Source organism: Rhamphochromis sp. 'chilingali', assembly GCF_963969265.1.
Source record: "Rhamphochromis sp. 'chilingali' genome assembly, chromosome: 3".
In the NCBI taxonomy this organism is placed as follows: Eukaryota; Metazoa; Chordata; class Actinopteri; order Cichliformes; family Cichlidae; genus Rhamphochromis; species Rhamphochromis sp. 'chilingali'.
In genome coordinates, this window is record NC_137931.1 from 43,408,438 (window position 1) to 43,430,298 (window position 21,861).

A 21,861-nucleotide genomic window follows, 5' to 3' on the forward strand; every position below is an offset into this window, starting at 1 on the left:
CTGCTTGTATCACATCCAGGGGGGGCATACCTCGTATCAAACAACTTGCACATATAAATTTTTCTAGTGGTGGTCTATAAAATGTATTTACATTACTTTTTTTGCCTGCTATAATGTCTTTACCCAGCATGTGGTGGCGTTGCTTGATCGGCCATTCCTCTGGTAACTTCTCAGAACTGCAGCATTTGTGCATTTATCACAAATGAACCGGTGTTATGATTTTTGCTTTGGGACATGTTGAAAACAGGTGTTAACTGAGCTGCTGGTGTACGAAATTACATTTGAAGGACAGTTTTTTTATGTGGAAAACCACAAATAACTCCTTTATTCTTGTAAACACGAATTCTTTTATTCAGTTTAATCACAGTGTGGTTGGGAATTGCAGGTTTTACAAATCACATTTCTTTGTATTAATCATCTTTAGGCTAATGATAATTGCTAAATGGAGGTAATAGTGCTGAGAAATACTAATTGACTAATAGCAATAGACTGGAAATGCCCCGTGTTCAATAAACTATTTGAGAGAATGAGGCACAAACAAATCAACACGAAAAATAAACTGAAGTTAGAAAGTAGCTGTAGTGTGTGTGTGTGTACACAGAAGGTGCAAGTTTCACTGTGCTGCTAGCTCTCTCCTTATGGCATTAAACTTTTGGGGAGATGCTTTTTCCACACATTTACCACTTTAATTCTATAGTTGGCAATGGGTACGTTTTACACATTTCACGCTTCAAGAGATGATGCCATAACCCCCTCAAATTGCTCCTGTTTGTGGCGTGTTGCCGCAGTAAAATAACACAGCCAGGTTTGGATGTAGTATATTTCTATGTTTGGCAGAGCGAGTCTCTGTAGCTCTTTGGATGGGATATATGTTTTATGTTGGCTAAGCTACTGGGCCGGCTCACTGGCAACGTGCACACACACACATGCGCACACACAGACAAACATCAAGACGTGCACATTAAGTGTCTGTGGGAGTCTTGCTCTTATCCGGCAGTTGCATTTATAATTCATGGCTCTCAGATTTCACTGCTCTCCTGGAATTCCACTGTGTATTTTTAAATAAGGTTACATTGTAGCCCTGGTTAATCAGCGGGCGTAGACATGTCGGTCACATGCTCGCACGGTGCGCAAGCGAGACTTCCACCTGAAGAGCTGCGTTCGCCCAGCGTGGCCTGAGGTTGGATCTCGCAAAGAACAGATGAAAGAGCGCGAGGCTCAGAGGAATTTGAAAGGAAAGGAGTGATAAAGTTGTTTTCTTGCGTCATAAAACTTCCAAAGTCACCTACGGTTGAACCTCTTGTTTTAACCTCTCCTCTCTCTCCTTCCTTCATGGCTCTAGGCAACATGAGGGTAAGAGAGTGGGATGCTTGTGGGCCTAAGATTGGAAAAAACTCCTTGATGATGATTTTATGGCTGAAAGTTTTACAGTCAGTTCTAAGTCAGTTTTGCCCTCGTCTTCTCCATTTTCTTTTCTTTGTAGGAGTTAATGCCTTCAGAAGCCTTTTTTTTCTGCACAGAGAATTGCCTTTGCTGCAGCTCTCCTCTCATCTCTACTGTCAAACACAAGACAAAACTCTTACAGAGGGGTGGACTGCCCAGCCCCTTTAATATAGAGTTTAAAAAAGACATGTCTACTGGAGGGTGACAGCTCGCAGTTGGGAATCACATTAGGTGGCCTCTCCATCACTGCGTTTGTGTCTATGTGTGTAAGTGAGGTACAGTGGAGCTGCAGGGGTCTAGGGTTAATGAAGAGCCATGCTGCTAGCAAGAGACAAAATATTGTAGCATTACGTTTCATGATAAAAAACAATCGCAGGATGAAGCGCTTGGTATGAAATTCTATATTTTATAATTGTGTTTTCCCTTCCTGTACGAGGGGACTGCGAACAATAGAGCTGTCATCATTTCAAGCTACCGTTGAAACATAAAGCGATGATTTTAAAAAATTCAAAGTGCCTTAAGTGTCAAACAGCAAGTGGAGACTCGGGATTCGAAGCCAAAGCATTCGTTTCATAATTCAAGAAGCCTAAAAATTAGACTGAACATGGCAAATACTGTAGTCACTACAAATTTTACACAGGCGATTCTTAATGCAGATATCTAATCAGCCAATCACACGGCAGCAACTTGATGCATTTAAAGCATGTAGACCTCGTCAAGATGTTCTGCTGAAGTTCAAACGGAGCATCAGAATGAGGAAGAAAGTTGATTTATGTGGCTTTGAATGTCGCTTTATAGTCGTGTCGGAGTTTACAGAGACTGGTTTGAAAAAGAGAAAATATCCAGTGAGTGGCAGCTCAAAAAGCCGTGTTGAGAATGAGCGTTTCGAGCTGACAATACGGCAACAGTAACTCAAATAACTGCCTTTTACATCTAAGGTATGCAGAAAAGCATCTGAGGGTACACTTTGCATGGGCTCACCAAAACTGGACAACAGAAGGTCTTGATTTCTTTGAATGGTAGGGTCAGAATTAGTGTAAACAACATGAAAGCGTGGCTCCATGCTGCCTTGTATCAACAGTTTAGTCTGCCGCTGGTAGTGTAACGATGTGGTGATTTTTATTTTAGCTAACCGTGTCCCTGTTGGTACCAACTGAGGATCATTTAAGTGCCACAGCTTAGCTGAGTACTCTAACTGATCAAGTCCGTGCCTTTATTACCAAAAGGGAAGTGTAACCATCTTCTGATTGCTGCTTCCTGCAGGATTACTGTCAAAAAGCTCAAACAAAACCAGTTTCTTGAACATGACAGTGAGTTCACTGCGCTCAAATGTCCTCCTCAGTAACCAGATCGCAATCCAGTAGAGCACCTTTGGGATGTGGTGAAACAGGAGATTCCCATCGTGGATGTGCAGCTGACAGCAGCTGTGTGATGATATCATGTCAATAAGTACCAAAAATCTGAGGAGTGTTTACATCATCTTGTTGAATCCGTGCCACAAAGAGCTGAGACCGTTTTAAAGGCAAAATAGGGTCAAACCCAGTACGAGCAAGGAGTAACTAAGAATAACGTGAGCAGTGATTATAGCTTATTGTTTTAGTGCATGCTAAGCTTTTGTGGACAATAATGCAACAGTGAAAGACGTGGTTACTCATATTATATCCTCAATAGGCCTTGTTTGATGTTACACACCTGCTTTTTGTGAAACTGATCAACAAGTCTGACAGTATCAACAGATAACTTCAAAACTAAGCTAAGCCTCCTCTAGTGGCTGTAGGCTAGCATTACACCTCCTGCTGTTTTATGGCAACTTTTTGAAAAGCTTTTACTGCAGAAGTTTGCATTTTAAGGATTAGTTGGCATTCATTACATTAATATCAAAACTTAGAAACATCATGCTACTCAATTTTCCAATTTAAAACGATTAAAAGAAAACTGAGATAGAAAAAACCCACTGGTTGGTCACAGTAGTAAATAAGTAACATTTAATACTATTGGTATTTCATTTCTTACATAATTTATTACCTAGAAAGCTTACATTAATGGGGTTTCTTTTAGAATCACGGTGTGTATCAGGCTTTTCGTGCTTTTGCTCATGTTTTGTCTCATGCAGTCATTTTCTGGAGCATTGTGAGGATGTGTTTGTGCATGGTTTCTCTGTCTTAGTTTGTGTGCGTGTGTGTGTGCAAGTATATATCTGTGTGCATTGTCCGTTCAGCCCCTCAGGCAGGGACTATGTGTGTGTTAGTGTGTGTGTGTGTGTGGATTAATGCAGTGCTCTCAGCCTCTTACTCCACTCCCAGCTCATCTGTCTGATTCAGGATGACACACTGTGTTCTCTTCAGCAACATTACAGTCACAGACTGCTTAGGAAAGGGGGGCGGTGGAGGATGTAGAGAAAAGGAAGGAGGGCGTATAGAAGCAATGAGAGAGAGATGGGGACAGTGAGATAGATAGAAAAAGGGGTGAATAAAACTGAGATGAAAGAGAAATATGAGAAAGAGGCCACAAGGGCATTGGCAGAGAGAGAGAGAGAGAGAGAGAGAGGGAGGGGAAAAAACAGAGCAAGGACACTGCTGAAGAGAGAGGGACGGAGAGAAACCCAGAAAAGGAAGAAAGTGCAGATTTTTCTACACGAGGATGATGGAGGAGGGTTCAGAAAAAGAGAAATGAGAAGAATCAGTTGGAAGTAAAAAAAAAATAAAAGTGATGTGTGATAGGAGGAAGGCACAGGGCAGAACCCGAAAAGGGATCGGACCGTGCTAAGCTAAATGTTGCCCCACCATCCACGAGTGGGAGTTGGCCAGGCAGGGATTTAAGCATGGCCAGATGTAGGGAAGGATTGAGTCCGTTTTAAGAATCTTAAACCTGTCTGAACTGTCTGGAGCGAAGTAAACAAACAAGATAGGAGTATTCATAAAGACCGAGCGAGTCTCTGTTGCAGAACATACTGTACACATGTGTTTAAGGATAGAAACCCCTGAAATTCAAGGTCAGTTATCCGGCTGTTGTTGTGACTCTCTTTCTCTGATGAAACTGGCTGCAAGAGAAGCTGCAGTGAAACTGGATGTCGGCTGTGACTGATTTAGTCGTCACCCGCTGACAGGACACAACAGAAAGTCAGCGTCTGCTAACATAACCTCCGATGTGGGTTAGCACAGCGTGCTAATAAATGTTTTAACATTGGCGGTATGTGTGTGTGTCCAAGTGCGTGTGCGTGGGCGGGCAGATGAAAGAGACAAGCTCGCCCGAGAGACATCGGTGAACAATGCTTTTGTTAAGGCTTTTTCACACACACACACACACACACACACACACACACACACACACACACACACACACACACACACACACACACACACACACACACACATGAATGTCCCATTTAGATAAATCACCTTGGATTAGACCCACTTCCTAAAGCTCATTTTAAAGTCTGCCAGCGTTCTTTGCAGAATGCATAGAGGAGATAGAGGGGAAGAGAGAGAGAGAGTCTGGCACTGTTGTCTGACACTCTCTCAGCACCATGAGGGTGGAGGGAGGGAGGGCGGGCAGAGTGGGGGAACGAAAGAGCAAACACTCCCTGAAGAATGGAAGAGTGGAAAGGAGGAGGGAAACACAAGAGCGAGGGAAGAAAGAAGCAGGGAGAGGGAGAGCATTTCATTGAGAGAAATGCAGGAATGCTTTTTGTCTGTTTGTGCCCCGATGATGACAGTGCAGTCCGTATGTTATTAGCAGGAGATGGATGCTAGATATGAAGTGTGTTCAGAAGAGTGGGATGTTACAGTTCGATCAGATAAACAAGAATTACACTGCTACCTCATTTATCTAAAGTAACCCGCCTGCTGAACTGACATAATGAGCCGAAAAGCAAGCAGAAAATGAAGGAGTGATAATGGAGTGAGTGAGATGTAGACTCAACATGAGTATACAAGTATTTCCTCTCTCCCTCTCTCTCTGTTTTTGTCTTCTTCTTTTTATGTTTGGCTACACTGGGAATTGAAAACATTTTTAAGGATTCGCAGATTTTATTCTCCTCAGCTGTATGGGTGAAAAGCTTCACTTTAAGGAAAAAAGAAAAATTGCACACAAGTCAAAGAATTAAGATTTTGCTTTCTTTTCGAAAGGATAAAAAAGACTTCAGATTTGTAGAAAAGTAATAGTTTGCAGATGCAACTAAGTGTTTAATTAAATTAAACTTGCTCCAGTCTGTTAATTCATTCCTGTTCAGTTTACTTCCAGTAGAGGTCAGTTTTCATATTAAATCAAGCCAGTATCTTAGAAGCAAAGTTGCCTTTCCATTCACAAAGAAAATACTTTCATGGAATATTATTAAATTTACTCAGTCTGTGCCAAAACTAATATATATAAAAGATGGATGTAGCCACTGTGAAGTCACTTACGGGTTAGCGAAATCCTGGCTCAAAGCCTCGGGCCGAGCAATTTGGCTGTCGACACCTTGGTGTTTTGACACCGGACGTGACGAGTGAGGAGAGGATCTGACTGAGAAGCCGCGGTGCTACAATCGGAGGTGTAATGGCCGTTAGAAAGAGTGCAGATTTCTTTGTTTGCACACATTATGCTGCTAAAATCAATCTCTTAATTCCGAGATAATAAAATTGCATGTTAATACAGTATTTATCAAATTTTGGCTTCAAAACAAAATGAAGCAAAAAATAAAAACAACCCAGTTTGTTACACAAACTATTCTGCAAACAATAATTATGTATTATTGTTCACGTTACCTTGGGGGGTTGATGACAATTTCGCTTTTACCGAGGTGAACTTGTTGTTTTGTGTTAGTGTTGCTAATGGATTGCACCTGTGTTGTCCGTTTTTCATGTTTTGTGCATGCGTGTCTATAATTTTGCGAACGCACAAGAGCACATTTAGGTTAATGCAGCCATGGACACCGATAACAATGTCTGCATCACATAAGACGCTCTCATTAAATGTCATTTGGCGATGGATTCACTTTAATCTAAGAGCGCTGTGAATGCCTCTGTGGCTATGTGCTCATGCCAATTTCAGTCTGTTCTAAAAATAGAAAATATACATAACCCAAGTAGATTAGTCTCACTTTCCCAAGCTCTCTGTTTGTGTCCTTACAGTTCCCATTATCTTCAGATGAAGCTTCACTGTCTGTTACAAATACACACACCACAGTACACGTGCGCACTTCTCTGTCTCTGCTCGCTGGGTGGGCAGTGCTGGGTGTTCTTGGTAAGTGATGTCAGCCGGTTGGCTTAATGCCCCTCTGCCAGGCTTAACATACCACACACATACACAAACACACATGCTCATCCAGCGCATGTGCCTTGCACTGTGTGCGACACACACACACACACATGCCCACAAAGCCTGCATACACCATAGATCTTACACTGAGTGCTGAATGAGATTGCAGTGGCACAACAGAGGGATTATATAAGGCAGAAGAGCAGGCATCAGTGGGTGTAATTGGAGGTTGGAGGGGCAAGCAGTTAAGAGGAGATGAACTTATTAAAAACAGGACTACAACAGACAAAACATACTGTAGTACAACAATTTCAACTGTTCAGACAGAAGCGTTATTAGTCATATTGTGCATTCATAGTGCAGATGTTATCCCCGCCTACTGTAGGGGACCGTGTGGTGCATCTGTTACTACTGGAGTGCATATGCACAATGCAGTCCGACGTTGTGATATAATTTTCCATCTTCAGTTCTACAGACTATAGTTAAACATATTTGCGAAGTGGTTGACTTTAGTATTATCAAAACAAAGACATTAATAGTGGTCTGTACTGTAAGTGCCAATCACGTTCGTTTTAAATCAAACTCAGCTTTTAACTGCTTCAACAGACCAGGCTCCCATAGGGTGCTGTCGCTGCCGCTCTGCAGAGATCGCACAAAGAGTACAATAGTCACTTTACTGCTGTCTGGCCAACTCCCACTGGACAACTGTTACTACATTTCAGGCTCCTCTTTTGTGCCTCTTCAAAGGAAACCCTGGCTGAGACAAGTTTTGGACCAGTCATTTTACAGTTTAAAGAGCCTATTTCTATTTGGAGCAAGTTACCAGTGTAAATCAGCGATGCTCTAAAAGATACGCTGGCTTGTGGCTTGTGTCCCATTCAGCTCTTAGCTTCTTATCATCTCTTGGTGTTTAAAATCCTGCAGATTTCTATGTGTGGGAATTCCTGTTTTATTTTCTTTATACTGACTTAGATTTAAGTCCTAGTAGTTTATATTTGGCATGCACACCATACTGAATAATTATTTGCTGCTTACGGAGGTTTTCCTTCCCCTGTACTCGTTCCTAAAATGTTTAAAGGTAATCCGTGCGTTCATGTCTTTTCTAATGAGCCAGGAGTGGTAGAAACATTTTAAACAGTGCACTCAAAGTATGAAAAAAGTAAAAGAAACCCTGTAAGACCCAAACACCCTGCAAAATTCAGATTTTTTTGGAACTGAGATGTTTACTAACCCTTATAACAAAATCCACAATTTTTGTTTTTGCTATATCATGTTGTGTATGATATATTTATTACATCGCATTTGATACATTGGGTGTTTTTGGCAACTTTTTGTTAACAACAATGTTAATTTTAGACAAAAAAAAAAGAGTTTTGTCCATAACAAGTATTGATCATGTTGCTGAGATAGAGGTCTCAGAAACTCATGTATCAAATATGATACAAAGGGCATTATTTGTGGGGTCAGATATCCTTATAGGGCAGCACGGTGGTGAGCAGTTAGTGGGATCGGGTAAATGGATGGTTGTAGATTGCCCGTATGTGTGAATCTTTGTGCTAGCCTGGCGACAGGTTAACGATCTGTTCAGGGTGTACCCCGCCTCTTGCACTGTAGTAGCTGAGATAGACTTCAGGTTTTGAAAGTTTTAGCCACTTTTCCTACAAATCAATAAAAAGTTGAAAAAATTTATGCTTTCCTGTTAGTTTTGGGCACCAAAACAACCCTAATTTAGGAAAAGATCATGGTGTGGTTTAAAATAGACCTTTTCATTTTGCTTGGTTCCTCAAGTGACGAGTCTCATCCCTACAGTATGCCCCCGGCAACTGCCTTTATTATAAAAATACTACATTTTAAACCGTGGACCAACATAGCTATTACATGTTTTGCTTTTGGTCTCATGCAAGCTAAAAAACATATTAATGAGAATGTGAGCAATCACAGTTGCTCATACCCTGTAATACTGCAAAAAGAAATTTTAGGCTGTGGCTTTTCTCAGTGTGTCTGATTTTCATGTGGATGTTAAAGCACCAACCGGTCCTAACCTGCGATGAACACAGGGGGCAGAAATCCTCTGTCAGCCAAAAGCACAAATAGTGATACTTACAGATACCTACAGGGATACAGTACATAGATCCAAAAACAACTGCACATACATTTATGCAAATAAAGCCAAAACACTGACAGGAAAAATCAGTATCCATAATAAGAAAAGTACCAAATGTGATATTCTGTATCATGCAATATAGTGAGTGATCAAATATACACATTAAAAAGCTATAAATGCATATAAAAAGCAATCCATTAGATGACCCTACATAACTAAATTGTTTATCATAGGGCCTGTGGTAAGACATAAAGACCTCTTAATGAGCACAACAATAATTCCTCATTTCATCCCGGAAGATATACTATTTGCACAGATTTCTGCTTTGTGCTGTTCCACTGCAGGATTTTGCTTCTGCCCAGTTTTATCTGTAACTTTTTCTTGATCTCAGTTCTCCCGCTACAGTGGAAAAGCTGCAGGTTAGCTTGATTTCAAAGTTTTAAATGTGAGAGAGTTTATCGAGCTCTGAACTTTCCCTGTCATTAAAGGCTCATTTTTAAAATCCGTTAGCTGTGGCTGTCTTTATTTATTTTTTCCACTTTACTGTAGGCCGTTTGCACATGGGTACCCTGCCTTTTGCATAACGTACAACTGTACAATCAGCTACTTCGTATAAGTCCAGACTGGAGTGTCCTTGCAAAGGTCGGCTGCTGAAGTGATCTGGCAAGGTTGTATTCAAATATAGGAGCCCCAGTTGTAGCACTCAGCTATTTGTGTAATGGGAAAAATGTTGATTACTACTTTTTTTTTTGTAAAAGAGGAAGATGTAAGAGAGGAGGGAAGGAAAGAGTAATGACAGGTAGTGAGGCTGATGGCAGCGATGGAGGGAGAATTAATAAAGAGAGACAGACAGGAATCGAGTTAAAACGATGGGATGAGCTGAGGGGAGGTCTAATGATGGAGAAGAGAGAAGCTGAGGATAGATGGAGAGAGGGGGAGAACAAAGAGAGATGTCACATGTCCTTTATGTTGAGAGGGGCTGGAAAGGGAGACACCTTCATGCAAAGACCTACTCACATGTGTTTGTGTGCATTTGCTTTCAGCAAAGTTTGTTTGCATTTTCACAGGTGAACGAGATCGCAAGATTGCATCTGCTTTTGTGCACATGACTTCTTTTTCTTTCTTTCCTTTTTTTTGGCCAGAAATGGAAAGAATAGAGAACTAAATACACAGCGGAGGTGAGCTCGACAGAGGGAGAGAAAGGAGAAAATGTAGATATAGCACTCAACAAGGACGAGAGCGGACAAAATACACAAAGCAAGGGAGCCAAGTAGAAAATGGCAATAGAGCGCGAGAGCATGAAGCGGGGCGAGAACATAAAGGAGAGGGATGATTGATAGAAATTACTAAAAGGGGGAAAGAAAGGCTAAGAGAGTGTAAGGGACGGAAACAAAAATGATACGGCAGATAGATAAAACAAGGGGGGAGGGATAAAAGAGTGTAATGGGGGAGAGGGAAAGAAGGTCAGAGAAATGAACGAAAAGGATAATTGGCCAGAAAAACAGAAAAGGCTTTGGCAGCTGAGAGCGAGAGAGGATGCAAGGGAGGAAGAAGGTGACAAAGGAGAGACGGGACAAAAGGGTGACAACAGAGGGAGTCAGGTTTGGTCGTGGTGGGGCACAAAGATGACTTGTGGTGATCTCGACTCCCGCAGTTTAAAAAAAAAAAATCCATTTCAACCTCTTTCTAAGATGTTTTACAGTAATGATGTCACCCTGTGTCTGCCATCGTTCCTGGCAAGCCAGTAATAATTCATACAGCCACTAGAGGCCCTGATGGGTAAATTGTACTGATGTGCCAATGTGATTTTCTATGCCTTGATTAAGGACGATCTGTCAACTCACAGTGGTGTCTTTTCCCCAAATAATAGCTATATTTTATGGAATGGAATCACTTTTATATAAATGAAAAGGTAAATTCTTTATTTATAAAGGTGGCCACTGGCCACTCATTTCTGAACTAGAGCAAAAATACCAAGAATTTCACACATGCACAGACGAAAAGCTTAATGACGGAAATACTGACACACCGAAGCAGCAAAATGTGCCACAGCATATCACTACCTGAGGGGAAAACCAGGGAAACTGTACCGAGCTTCTTCAAAAGTCCTCCTTTTGCTTTTGATCTTTAGTCATTCTTGCAGTACGCTAGTATGTAACCCTGCAATATTGTAAATATATTGTAGTAATGCAAAAACTGCTTGCTTTTTAAAACACTGTTCTTATTCTTCTTTACATTTTCCGAGTATGTAATTTGAATTCGAGATGGATAGGTGAGTCCATGGGTAGAGACAGATAAAGGCAAAGATACAGAGTTCAGTAAAATGAGACAGGAAATAGAAAAATACACTGAAATGGAGAGTGAAAGAACATCTGACAGCTAGGAAAAAAAGGGAAGGGAATAAGTAGAGAGCAGCATGAGAGAAAAGATGGACTGACAACCCCTTAAAAGATAGAGATTGGAGTGAGAGGGAGGGACTGAATGAGGCGGGGAATAAATGGAGAGAAGAGAGAGCGATCGAGTGAAAATGAGCAAGAGAATACCGAGAGTGGGGGTGAAGAGAGAGAGCCGTGTCTCACTCTCATCAGTCAGAGCGTTGCTCATCCACCGGCAGAGGATGCCTTTGTCACCATGACGGATCCTCGCTGTCTGTGTGCCGCTCGCCGCCAACACCATTACAGAACATTACTGATGTACACACAGAAACACACAGAGGAGAGAGAGACATATTTAGGAAGGGAACACATGCAGTGGTGATAGCACACGGCATTTAATAAGAAGAGGCGCAGGTATTGTGTCAAACATACAAAGGAACACAAAACATACTCACTCAGGACAGGAGCCTGACATGCGCTGGTATTGATATGTTGTGTTATTGACCTCTTTAGATCTTGTTTTGATGTGATATGTGCACATTATGCACAACACGGCTAAAGCTGATAATAGTTTCTATGGTAGTCGGTCTGTTAGTTAAATAATAAGTCATTTAGTCCAGAAAACGGAGTAAAACGATGCAATAATTATTTGCATATAAATGCAGAAGACACAAGTTATTTAATCATTAAAATATTGCAAATGATTGACAGTCAGCTGAATCCATCATTAATCAGTTCGATAGCTTAAGCTTTTAGCTGGATAATGACATCTGATTGGAGGCGTTACATCTTGTGTTCCACATCAAGGGAAGCAGTGACGCTTTGCGGGCTCCTGTTTTTCTCTGTTAAAAAAGGGCCTTTGAAATTGGCAAAAAGCAGGAAGAAGGCGTACATTCATTTTTTTTTTCTCGTGGCCACACTGTCTGCATTTACACCTCACCTGTGTGCTCACAATACCAGCTTCCAGATGTGGTTTGGCCAAGGTTGTAGCAATCCAGTTGCATTGTGTTGTGCGTGCATTTACGCCATGCATTGCCAGATGTTTTTTACTTAAAATACCCGGACAGATATTTCATGGTAATCCAAGGTGTGGAAAGAGATTTTGTGCCTGTAGAGTATTTGACACACAGACTATACACACACCGAGCACAATATGTTCACAGTAAGCATTCACAGAGTCTTATTATTTGGATACAACGCATAGCTGTTCGTGCGCATAAAACCAACATCCACACAAACGGTGAGAGAAAACAACATGCAGTTAACACACACAAGCACACTCATAATGTCATGCTCATTTGGCAGCTGTGCACAAATAGTCAAACTGTTAAAAGGAAGAAACCCTGACACACGCACGACACGCGCGCACATACAAATGCTCGTGTAACACTGAGACAAAAATATCTCATTACCTCCACGTAGACAGACACGCACTTGTTGTGCATCCCATGTGCGCTCTTCATCTTTTCCGTCTTTTGGCGCGCTCGTTTTCTTTCTGTCGTTAAAACCGCAGTGACAAACAGCAGCATATGCGGCTGTGCCGAGCAACAGCTGTTCAATGGGAGATTTTGTGTAAGAATGAATGTTAACGTGGGCTGTGAATAAAATGCTAACAAAGCTCCGTGTGTCTCTGTGTGTGTGTCTCCGCAGTACTATGAGATGTCCTACGGTCTCAACATTGAGATGCACAAGCAGGTAAGAAACTCTGCATGTAGTATGATTGGATTTCTTCCAACCTCCAGGTTGTTGCTGTGTGTTTGGTTGCCGTTCATATGTGTACAGAGTAATGTGGCTGGGTTTAAACTGTATTTTCTTGCGACCTCTATGTATGCAAACAAATAGGACACTTATTGGTTAAATGTATGGTTGTAATGCTGGTTAATGCATACCACCACCACTTCAAAATGTACTTTGCATATAAATACACACAAATATTTCTCTTGACTGAATTTTTGCATGATATTAGTATTCTGATAATGTATATATTTGGAAGGCATTGGGGTATTTTGTTGTTAGGAGTGTGTTCACACATCTTGGTTAATTTGTTCCCGTATTTTAAATGATTTTGTGCACACGCTTTGGTTTATTCGTGTGCTTGTAAATGGAGAGCCTGCACAGCAGATTAGCCTTTCTCCCTAAAGCATTAGGTGAACTCTGCCTGCTACTTAGTACAGAGTTGTTAAAATACAAGCACCGTCTGTTTCCTAGAGTAGTAAAGCACACAGCAAGCTACAGTCAAGTGTTTGTGAAGTGATTATGCTGACGCTACTCTGACTGAAGATATCGGACATTTTTGTATTATCTCGGGGCTCTTTGCAGATGGTCCACGTAAATTTGTCCTGCTGGGGTCGCACGTAGAAATTTCAGTAAGCCTCATCCAGCTGACCTACTGTCAGAGTCAGTTTGCAAAAAACACCCAAACCAAGCGAAACCTTTTATCCATTTATCTTTTTCTCCTACTACTATTATTGCTCTTTAAAACTGCAATGAAAGCAATAACTAAATATATGTAGCTCCCAGCTGTGTTTCTGTAGATAGGTTATGAATAAGAAAATTTAGCTGGGTACCATTTATAAGGCATATGATGTTAGTTATGCTCTTCCTTGTGTTTTAACTCCACAAAGGACTATAATGGTGCAGCACGGTTATAGAAAACCCAGCTGCTGGATTCAGACTGGCTGCAGTAGAAGGAGTGAAATATGCATTAATAAAGTTCAATAATTTGATTAAGAGTTCAAATACTCCACGGCCATGTTGGAGTTTAATTTCAGAACCTCACAGCTGCTCTGTCACTAGTAAATGAGTAAAAAGTGGCCTTGAAAGATTTTTCGCTCTATGGTTACTGACAGGCTCCATAGACGGAGTGATCCCAGTTTTTCCTCCTCATTTATGAAGACTAATAATCAGCCCAAACGTAGCAAGTTGTTTCAAAAGGCTGAAATTTTAGTAAAGGTCACTGCCCAACATTTCAGTTTGGAGCTGCAGCGATTCATCGAGTAACTTAATAACTTAAAGTTTTGCTTTGATACTTTAAAACCGCGACTCTGCAGCGCTCAGTTCTCACTGTGTAACAGTTTAACGTGTCTGTCTGCACACACAGTGTTTACACACAAGGCTGATATCAGGGGTCCTACTATCACTGCAGTATGCAGGGGTGAGCCTGAAGGGGGGCATGAGGTGTACTACACCATGTTTATTTTAAGGCTTTAGTAACATTACTTTTGCACATGTAGTTAATATAAAATATAGGAAACACATACACATGAACATACACCAACTCTACGTATAAATATTGTCAGTATTTTATTTTATGGCTTTGTGTCGGTCCTATGTATAACTATTCTATTTAACATCACTGTACTTGTGATTGTTTATTTATTTTTGCGTTTTTAAAAAAAGTTTTCTTTAAAAAAAGATTTTAATATGGCAATTAAATACAACGAAAGAGTTTAGTATTTGTGGACAGATGTTGGACACATTGCAGTTTCTCAAATGAAAACCAGTGAGTGCTTCGTTTTTTCCTGTTTGACTAACTAATAACTAGTGTCGCTCATGAATAAGACAAAAGTATTTTATGAGATCACTTGATTCATTGGAAAATTGATGGAATACTCAATATACCTGTGCATGCATCAAAAGCAAGCGCTGCAATCTCTGTATGAATGAAAAAGTCATCGGTTATCTCAAAATTATGATAACCTATGAATGTGTATTTGTGTGCATGTTTTGCTTGATCATTATAAAGCAAAACAAAGAATAATGTGTGCAAATGAAAGAAGATATAATTACTCGTGAGAGACAGCTGACCGGCACAAAACGGTGACCTTAGCAATGATGAATGTATGTTATACAAAACTGGTATTGACAGATTGAAGACAGGTGACACTAGCTCAATAAGGATTAGCTATAATCTGCAGCATGTGATATGATCAGGGTGTAAAAATCATTCCCCATGGTTCTCCTACACTGTAAAGAATACCATGTAGAGAGTAGTGTAAATTGTGCAGCGTTTCCACTTGTCCTTGCTGAGACTGGGTGTTCCTGTATGAAGACGTGTCTAATGAGCAGTGTGTGCTCTCAGGAGCCAGTGACTGCTTGAATTCCCACACTTGCTGCTAATTTGCTGTCTGTGTCACGTTACAGGAGAGAACAACAGTCAAACCGCACGTAGAAAGACGTGCAGACAGTGAGATAAATGTCTTGGCAGACGGACAGACGTTGAGACCTGAAAGCTGTTTTTTTCTCCGTGTTGATAGAATTATTATCCGTGATTATCCACCTTAAAGACATTTCCTTTAAGAAGCCTGCATTTTCCCCCCACCTCCCTCTCTGTATATCTATCAATCTATCTGCGTCATGCTAACTCTCTCCCTCGCTCTCTGACTTAGACACTGTCATGGAAGAAAAGACAAGAGGGGTTTATTATTTTCACGTTTCACAATGGGCTCTCAACCTGCCTGTTATAGCCTTTCAGAAGGAAGCTCATTGTTTGAAATAATCTCCAAAACGCCTTTAAATGAAAGCCTCTGCACTTCAACCTCGTAATCATCGTGTCATTTAGCCATCAAGGCAATTATAGCGCAAAGACATCCAACAATGGCTCCACATGTCGAGTACTGTGTACATATGTGCTCCAAATCCTCTGCTGGGTGTCGTTAGCTAAGAGAAAACACATGTTTAGGGGCAAACGGGGCATATGTATCGATTGATCTGAATCAGCTGTATTAATTTGAGTCGAGATCTTTGTGTAAAGCATCCATCAAAAACACTGCATCGCATTCTGTTGTTGCACTAGAACTTCCTCTTAAATCACGTTGTGAGCGAACAGAGTGCAGCACAATACGTCTCTTTCCTTTGGTGAAGTAAGGATGTGTTGTGGATTGCCTCTTATGTTGTAGTGTTTTTGAAAACTACAGTTATACTTCAGCAGCCTATTCAGTGTTTGAGGTAGGTGAGACTGCCCATTTTTTAAAACTGTGACATAGAAATGAAGCTATCGTCACCTCGCTGAAAGTTCATCAGCTTGGTTCCTGTTTTCTTGTAGATTTTTTTAGGCCTACAGTCTGCATATCAGATACGTACTTAGATTAGTGATATTTAAGACATTATGTAACATGCTTGTGAGGCACCTTCATGCTAATTCAAATCCAGCCTCCACATCTTCATTAAAAATCATTATTCTGGTCTGCTATCATACATTATCTGTTTTTCCAGTGCACAATTTCTGCTTTCAAATATAAAACTAACACTATCACGCAAACACTCAGAGTTTAATGGATGCACTGGGGGCAATTTGAGGTTAAGTCTCTTTCCCAAGTACGCTCTAACATGCATAGTCTTCCAAAATTTAGCATATTTCTTTCTACCCTTCCTCAGCCTTACAGTGGACACTACTACATGGCACAACTACTGAGGAGCAACGATCAGAAAGAGTGGAAGACTGCAAGAGATGAAAAAAAAAAAAACAAGAAGGGGGGCTAGAGTTGAAAGAGATCGCAGTACTGTGAAGGTTTTGTGTTAGCAACCATTTATTTCATAGAGGAACAATTCGAACTACAGTAGGATAGAGAATGATATAATGATATGTCAGCTTTTATTAGTCCAACTGGTGAATTAAATATTTAAATAATAATACTTGAAACAAATAAAGCCAACCACTGAAATGCAATTATCTTTGCTTTCCTTGACATTTAATGCTACCCCCCTTTTAAATGTATTTTGGGTAAACCAAACGAAACGCAGTGAAAGTTTTATGTTAATCACAAAAAGGGAAACTATTACTCAGCAGGAAGGGAGAATAGATAAAGAGAGGCAGAGCGAGTGGGGAGAAAGAAATGTGGCTGGCAGCAAAAGCCAGGCAGAACTGGACTGTCAGCTTTTGTCGCCAAAAAAGAAGAAATGGACTCGGTGCTGGCTGCACCTCTGAGAGATGAAGAGAGAGGAGGAGGGCGAGGAGGAGGATGATAGGTGGGGAGGATGACAAAGAGAGACCAAAGGAGAAGTGAGTGAGGAAAATAGGAGGAGTGGAAGGAGAGATGGGAAGAAAAGATAGAATGACAGGAGGAGACCAAAGAGCCGGAGTGGGGCATATGAGAGTGAAAAAGAGAGAAAGTAATGAAGAAGAAACGGTCTGGTGTCAGGAACCAGCGAACGAGGCTGCGAGAAGAGCTAGCAGCCAGAATATGAGAGCGAGGAAAGGTGGAAACAATTTATGATTGAGCAGCGGGAAGGAGAAGTGCATATGTGCAGAAAGAAGGAGGGCGGTTAAAAGGGATGGGATAAGATGTAGGAGAATCGGCGTGAGAGGAAATGTGAAGCAGATAGCAAAAGAGTACGCACGGTATCACGAGTAGAAAAGGAAACAGAGAAGCCCAATTTGACAGAAATAGAATAAAAAGAAGGTGGTGGAAGGGAAAGTGGTCTAGCACGGAAAATTAGGGAAGTACTGTAAAAATGGCATCAAAAAGAGAGAAGATGTAAGAATTTTTGAGAGAAAAGAAAGTGGACACAGTCATTGCACAGAACGAGAGGTTGTGGAGGATGTTACAAAGGGAGAAGGGCTATAAAAGTGAGTGGAAGAGTTTGAAAAAGTAAGATCATTTATAAAATTGGGGACTGAAGACATAAAAGTACAAGTGCACGTAGAAAAAGACTGTCAGAGTATGGGAGATAGGGAAACTTTAAAAAAATGGCAGGGAGAGCCGATGTTGGAAAAAGTGTGAGAGCAGTGATGAGAAGGAGAATAGGAGAGAGAGATTAATTGAACGGATGAAAGAGGAGAGGGTAAACAGGAAGGATGGAGCCTCAGAAAAGACAGATAAAGACCTCATAGAATAGATGAGGGGAGGGGGAGCGATGGAGATGAAAATGAGAGCAATGGGGGGAATGGGAAAGAAAAAAAGGGGGAGAGCAGAAATAGGGAGACATAGAGAGAAACAGAGACATCAAGAGAGGGAGGGGAGCTTTGAGCTGCAGCACGAAATAATGAATCATGAATAGATTTAACAGTATCTGCTCTTATTTCCTCTCCACACACCCCCACCCACCCTCCAGCTTCCTCCTAACATCCTGTCGAGATCACTGCTATTGCCTCTCTCTTTCTCTTTCTCCAGCGCACGCTCTGTCATTATCTGTGGCAGGGCCATCTCATGTCCTGGCATTAATTGAGCTGTAACAGTCATCTCTTGCCTTTCTACCCTTCCTTCTACCCTCTTTTGATTTTTTTTCTCCCCTCATCTCTCTCTTTTCTGTTCTTTTACAATTTAATTTTCACATTTCTTTAAATTTCACACCGCTTTTTTTTTATCTCTGCGCTTCTTTCTTTCACTCTCTTCCTCGTTCTTTCTTTCTGCTCCGATGGTAGCATCTCCCTCCTCTTAGGCTGTATGGATACACTGACATGCATGCACACACGCACACCATCACATTATCTCACTTCCATTATCATATCATATATATATACTAGCTGTATCCCCAGGAGGAGCGAGGGAGGCTGTGAGGACTTTACGCTGCTCTCCGTGGTTATTCTGTATTCATTGATATAGCACTTTTGGGGCTTGAGTAGTTATTGCCTGTATCCCCTGCTGTGCACAACATGTATATTCAGTATATTTTGTAATTCATCCATAAACTGTGAGCTCAGAGTTGTTGGCAGAGGGAAGCTTACAGATGCAATAGTGTGCTGTATGTCTTGAGATGTGTTTTGAACAGACTGAAACCTGTTTTGTATTGATGCTTAATTCTGGAAGCAGATTGATAAGTTGGTGGGATGGAAGCTGTGTTAGACTCGTTTCCCACAAGAGCACAGTGCAGTCTGGGAGACTGTGAAAATGTGAAAGGCAGGAGGTTAATAAGATAGAGCCAATACTTGTTTGCTGTAGCAAAAAGACAATCGCAGCAGAACTAACCAGCAGCTTAAGATTCATAACTACGGTGAGCATTACACGCATTATTGGTACTTAGCAGACAAAAAGCTTCACAGGTTAGAAGTTCACGGTTTGATTATGATGACGTGAATACAAATATTTACTAAAATAGTCACAAGAACAACCTGGACAGACACAGTCTCAGTCGATAAAAGTGTCATTTTGAACGGATGTCGTGTATTTGAACTGAACCGGAGCGAAAAAGAGCAATACTGGCAGTAACGTGACACGCCACCATTTCACAAGCAATATACTATTGTTCCTTCAATTCATTGTTCATCAAAAATGACTGACTTGAACACAAGATGATACTTGCATCCCATCTTATATGATTTACAGGATGGGATGTAAGTAACGGGAGACAGACGCCCTCTCTACTTTTGAGATTAGCTGTAAAAATGTCTTGTGTGTCTTTGTCCTGCCTCTCTCCCCTTACTCATAACCAGTCACGGCAGATGTTTGTCTTAACAGTTCACTTGGAGAAGTTCCTGTGATTGTCACTATAATGACTTACTGGAACTCCTACTGGAACTCAGCCATCATTAATTTCACCAGTCCTTTCCCCGCTATGCTGAGTCAAAATGTCTGCAAAGACCAGAATTCTAATCAACCAGTGAGTGAAACCGTCTATTTGACGGATCATTAATTGTTGAAGAAGCTGTAATGTAAAGTGGCACAAAGATTAGCTGTGCAACTCGAACATAAAGCACATCAATCTTTGCGTGCTGGTATGCTGAGGTGTATACAGGAGTGTATCACTGAAATGCCAGTAAACCTGTGATACCTACATAGGTGGTCGATGGTGCTAGGTGCAGAGAAACGCCCCGCCTCCTAAACAGACTGCATCTTCTGCACTATAAGCTGGCTAACTGAGACTATTTTGGGGGTTGAAAATGACAACATATTCATGTATCTTTCCTCTATTTTGTAGTACAGCGTTGAACGGTGCATCCTCACAGTTTCAGTGGTAATATGCGATTTCAGCAGTAGGCTCTATTGCTTCTTTGCTGGGGTTCTGTCCCCTTGAAAACCCAGGGGGTCTGCAGGGGCTGTGGCAGCATTTCAGTAACTGCCTGGGTAAGTGTTTCTGTATGACTGGATCGGGATCTGACAGTGCCTCGCAAAAAAAAAAAAGAAGCTCAGATGACTTCCAGGATTCAGCCTTAGGCTGCCTCTATATCTTCACCTCCTTCCTAACAAAAATAAACTCCACACATTAGTGTCTAAATTATACCTGGAAAGGAAGCAGGAGTGGATGAAACGCACATGGCCTAAGCTTATGTTGCATCATGTAGCCGCTCTCCTCCCTAACAGTCACTCCACAATCTTATCACTGGAAACAGGAAAATCCTGCCTTTGACTCCAATTTGGGAGACTTGATCTCGTTAATTCATTATGATTATGCATGTACAATGATCGCTGCTTTTAGGTGTGTATAAATGTCTGCCTGATTTATTTAGAAATCAATATCCTAAGGAAGCAAATAGCAGCCTTTATGAGTCAAGCTTGCGTGGTCGGCTGATTGAAATCTGTGATTTTTACATAAGGATCAACACTGAGCCGTGACAACAATTTTAACCAGTTTGACGTTTGAAAAATTATTCACACTGGGAAGCTGGGGTTGAAACTGCTTATTTGTTTGCATTTAAACAGCCTGATAGAACGCGATGCTACGACACAAGGCTACTGGGCAGCAAGGGCAGTTAATTAGTGATTAAACAGCAGGAAATTGGAGGAAAGTGTGAAGTTAAAAGCCGGGTCACAGCTGAATTTTTATAATGGTGCATACAATACATTGCTTTCATGGCAGAACACATGCATTTACCAACTCGTCTTTTTCTTACAAATACCTGTATTTTGCTTTCTGGTTACACTCACACGCAGTGTAACCCTACAGTGTGATGTTTGCAAGCCTTTAACAGCAGTTTTAAAAGACGTCTGCACCAAACTCATTAAATATTGAGGTCAGTTTAACTAAGTAGTGTTTATTAGCAACAAATAAGCAGCCAAAATGTCTCATTTATAGTCAACTGAAAGCATACCTGTTTTATCCTATAGGATAAAACCTGTTTTGCACCTGTTTTATCCTATAGGATAAAACCTGTTTTGCACCTGTTTTATCCTATAGGATAAAACAGGTGCTTCCTCTTTTCTGCGTGACTACATGTATGTTACAACCATGTTACAAGCAAGTAAAAATAAATCTGCATTATATACCTGTCATATAAGTGGCCCTGCCATTAAATTCCTCCACTGTCAGGATGAGACTCAGTGAAATAAATACTCGGCACGAAGGGGACGCTACGTTATTTCAGCACACATTTCCCCTCAATAAAGAGCAGCGTCGGTAAGAATGCCAGATTCCCGCACTATATATGGCATATTATAAGAATCAGCGATGCATACATATATATAGCCTTTACATAGTGTTTCAGGATTCTAGTTAAAGAGATTGTGTGGTGCACAGAGCAGGCAGGATATTATAGGAGGCTGTGTTTGATAGTCAGGATGCTCAGCAGCCAGACTGTTTCCCCTGTGGACTCCTGAGGACAGATGAAGCAGCTGGCTGTCCTTCCTTCCTGTTCCCTCCTTTCATTTCACCACCACACATATGAGGCCGAGGGTGTGGGAGTGTGTGTGTGCGAGCGTGTGTGTGTGTAGGCGCGCTTTTGTGTGAGAGAAAACAGCGAGTTTCCCAGTCATTTTTGTACTCCCATTTATGTGGCGGGTTATGTTATAAAGTAAACAATTTTATATTTCTCAGCAGTGAAAGAAT

General features: G+C 41.1%; 1 protein-coding gene across 2 annotated transcripts in view; it reads left to right on the top strand.

The window, feature by feature from the left end:
- The window catches only part of tle2b (TLE family member 2, transcriptional corepressor b), an 83,932-nt gene that overhangs the window by 17,725 nt on the left and 44,346 nt on the right, over positions 1 to 21,861 (top strand). For both annotated transcript variants that reach the window (XM_080877469.1, XM_080877470.1), the window contains one exon: positions 12,811 to 12,855. In XM_080877469.1, the coding sequence (XP_080733595.1) occupies positions 12,811 to 12,855 (45 nt within the window). The remainder of the gene's footprint in view (positions 1 to 12,810; positions 12,856 to 21,861) is intronic.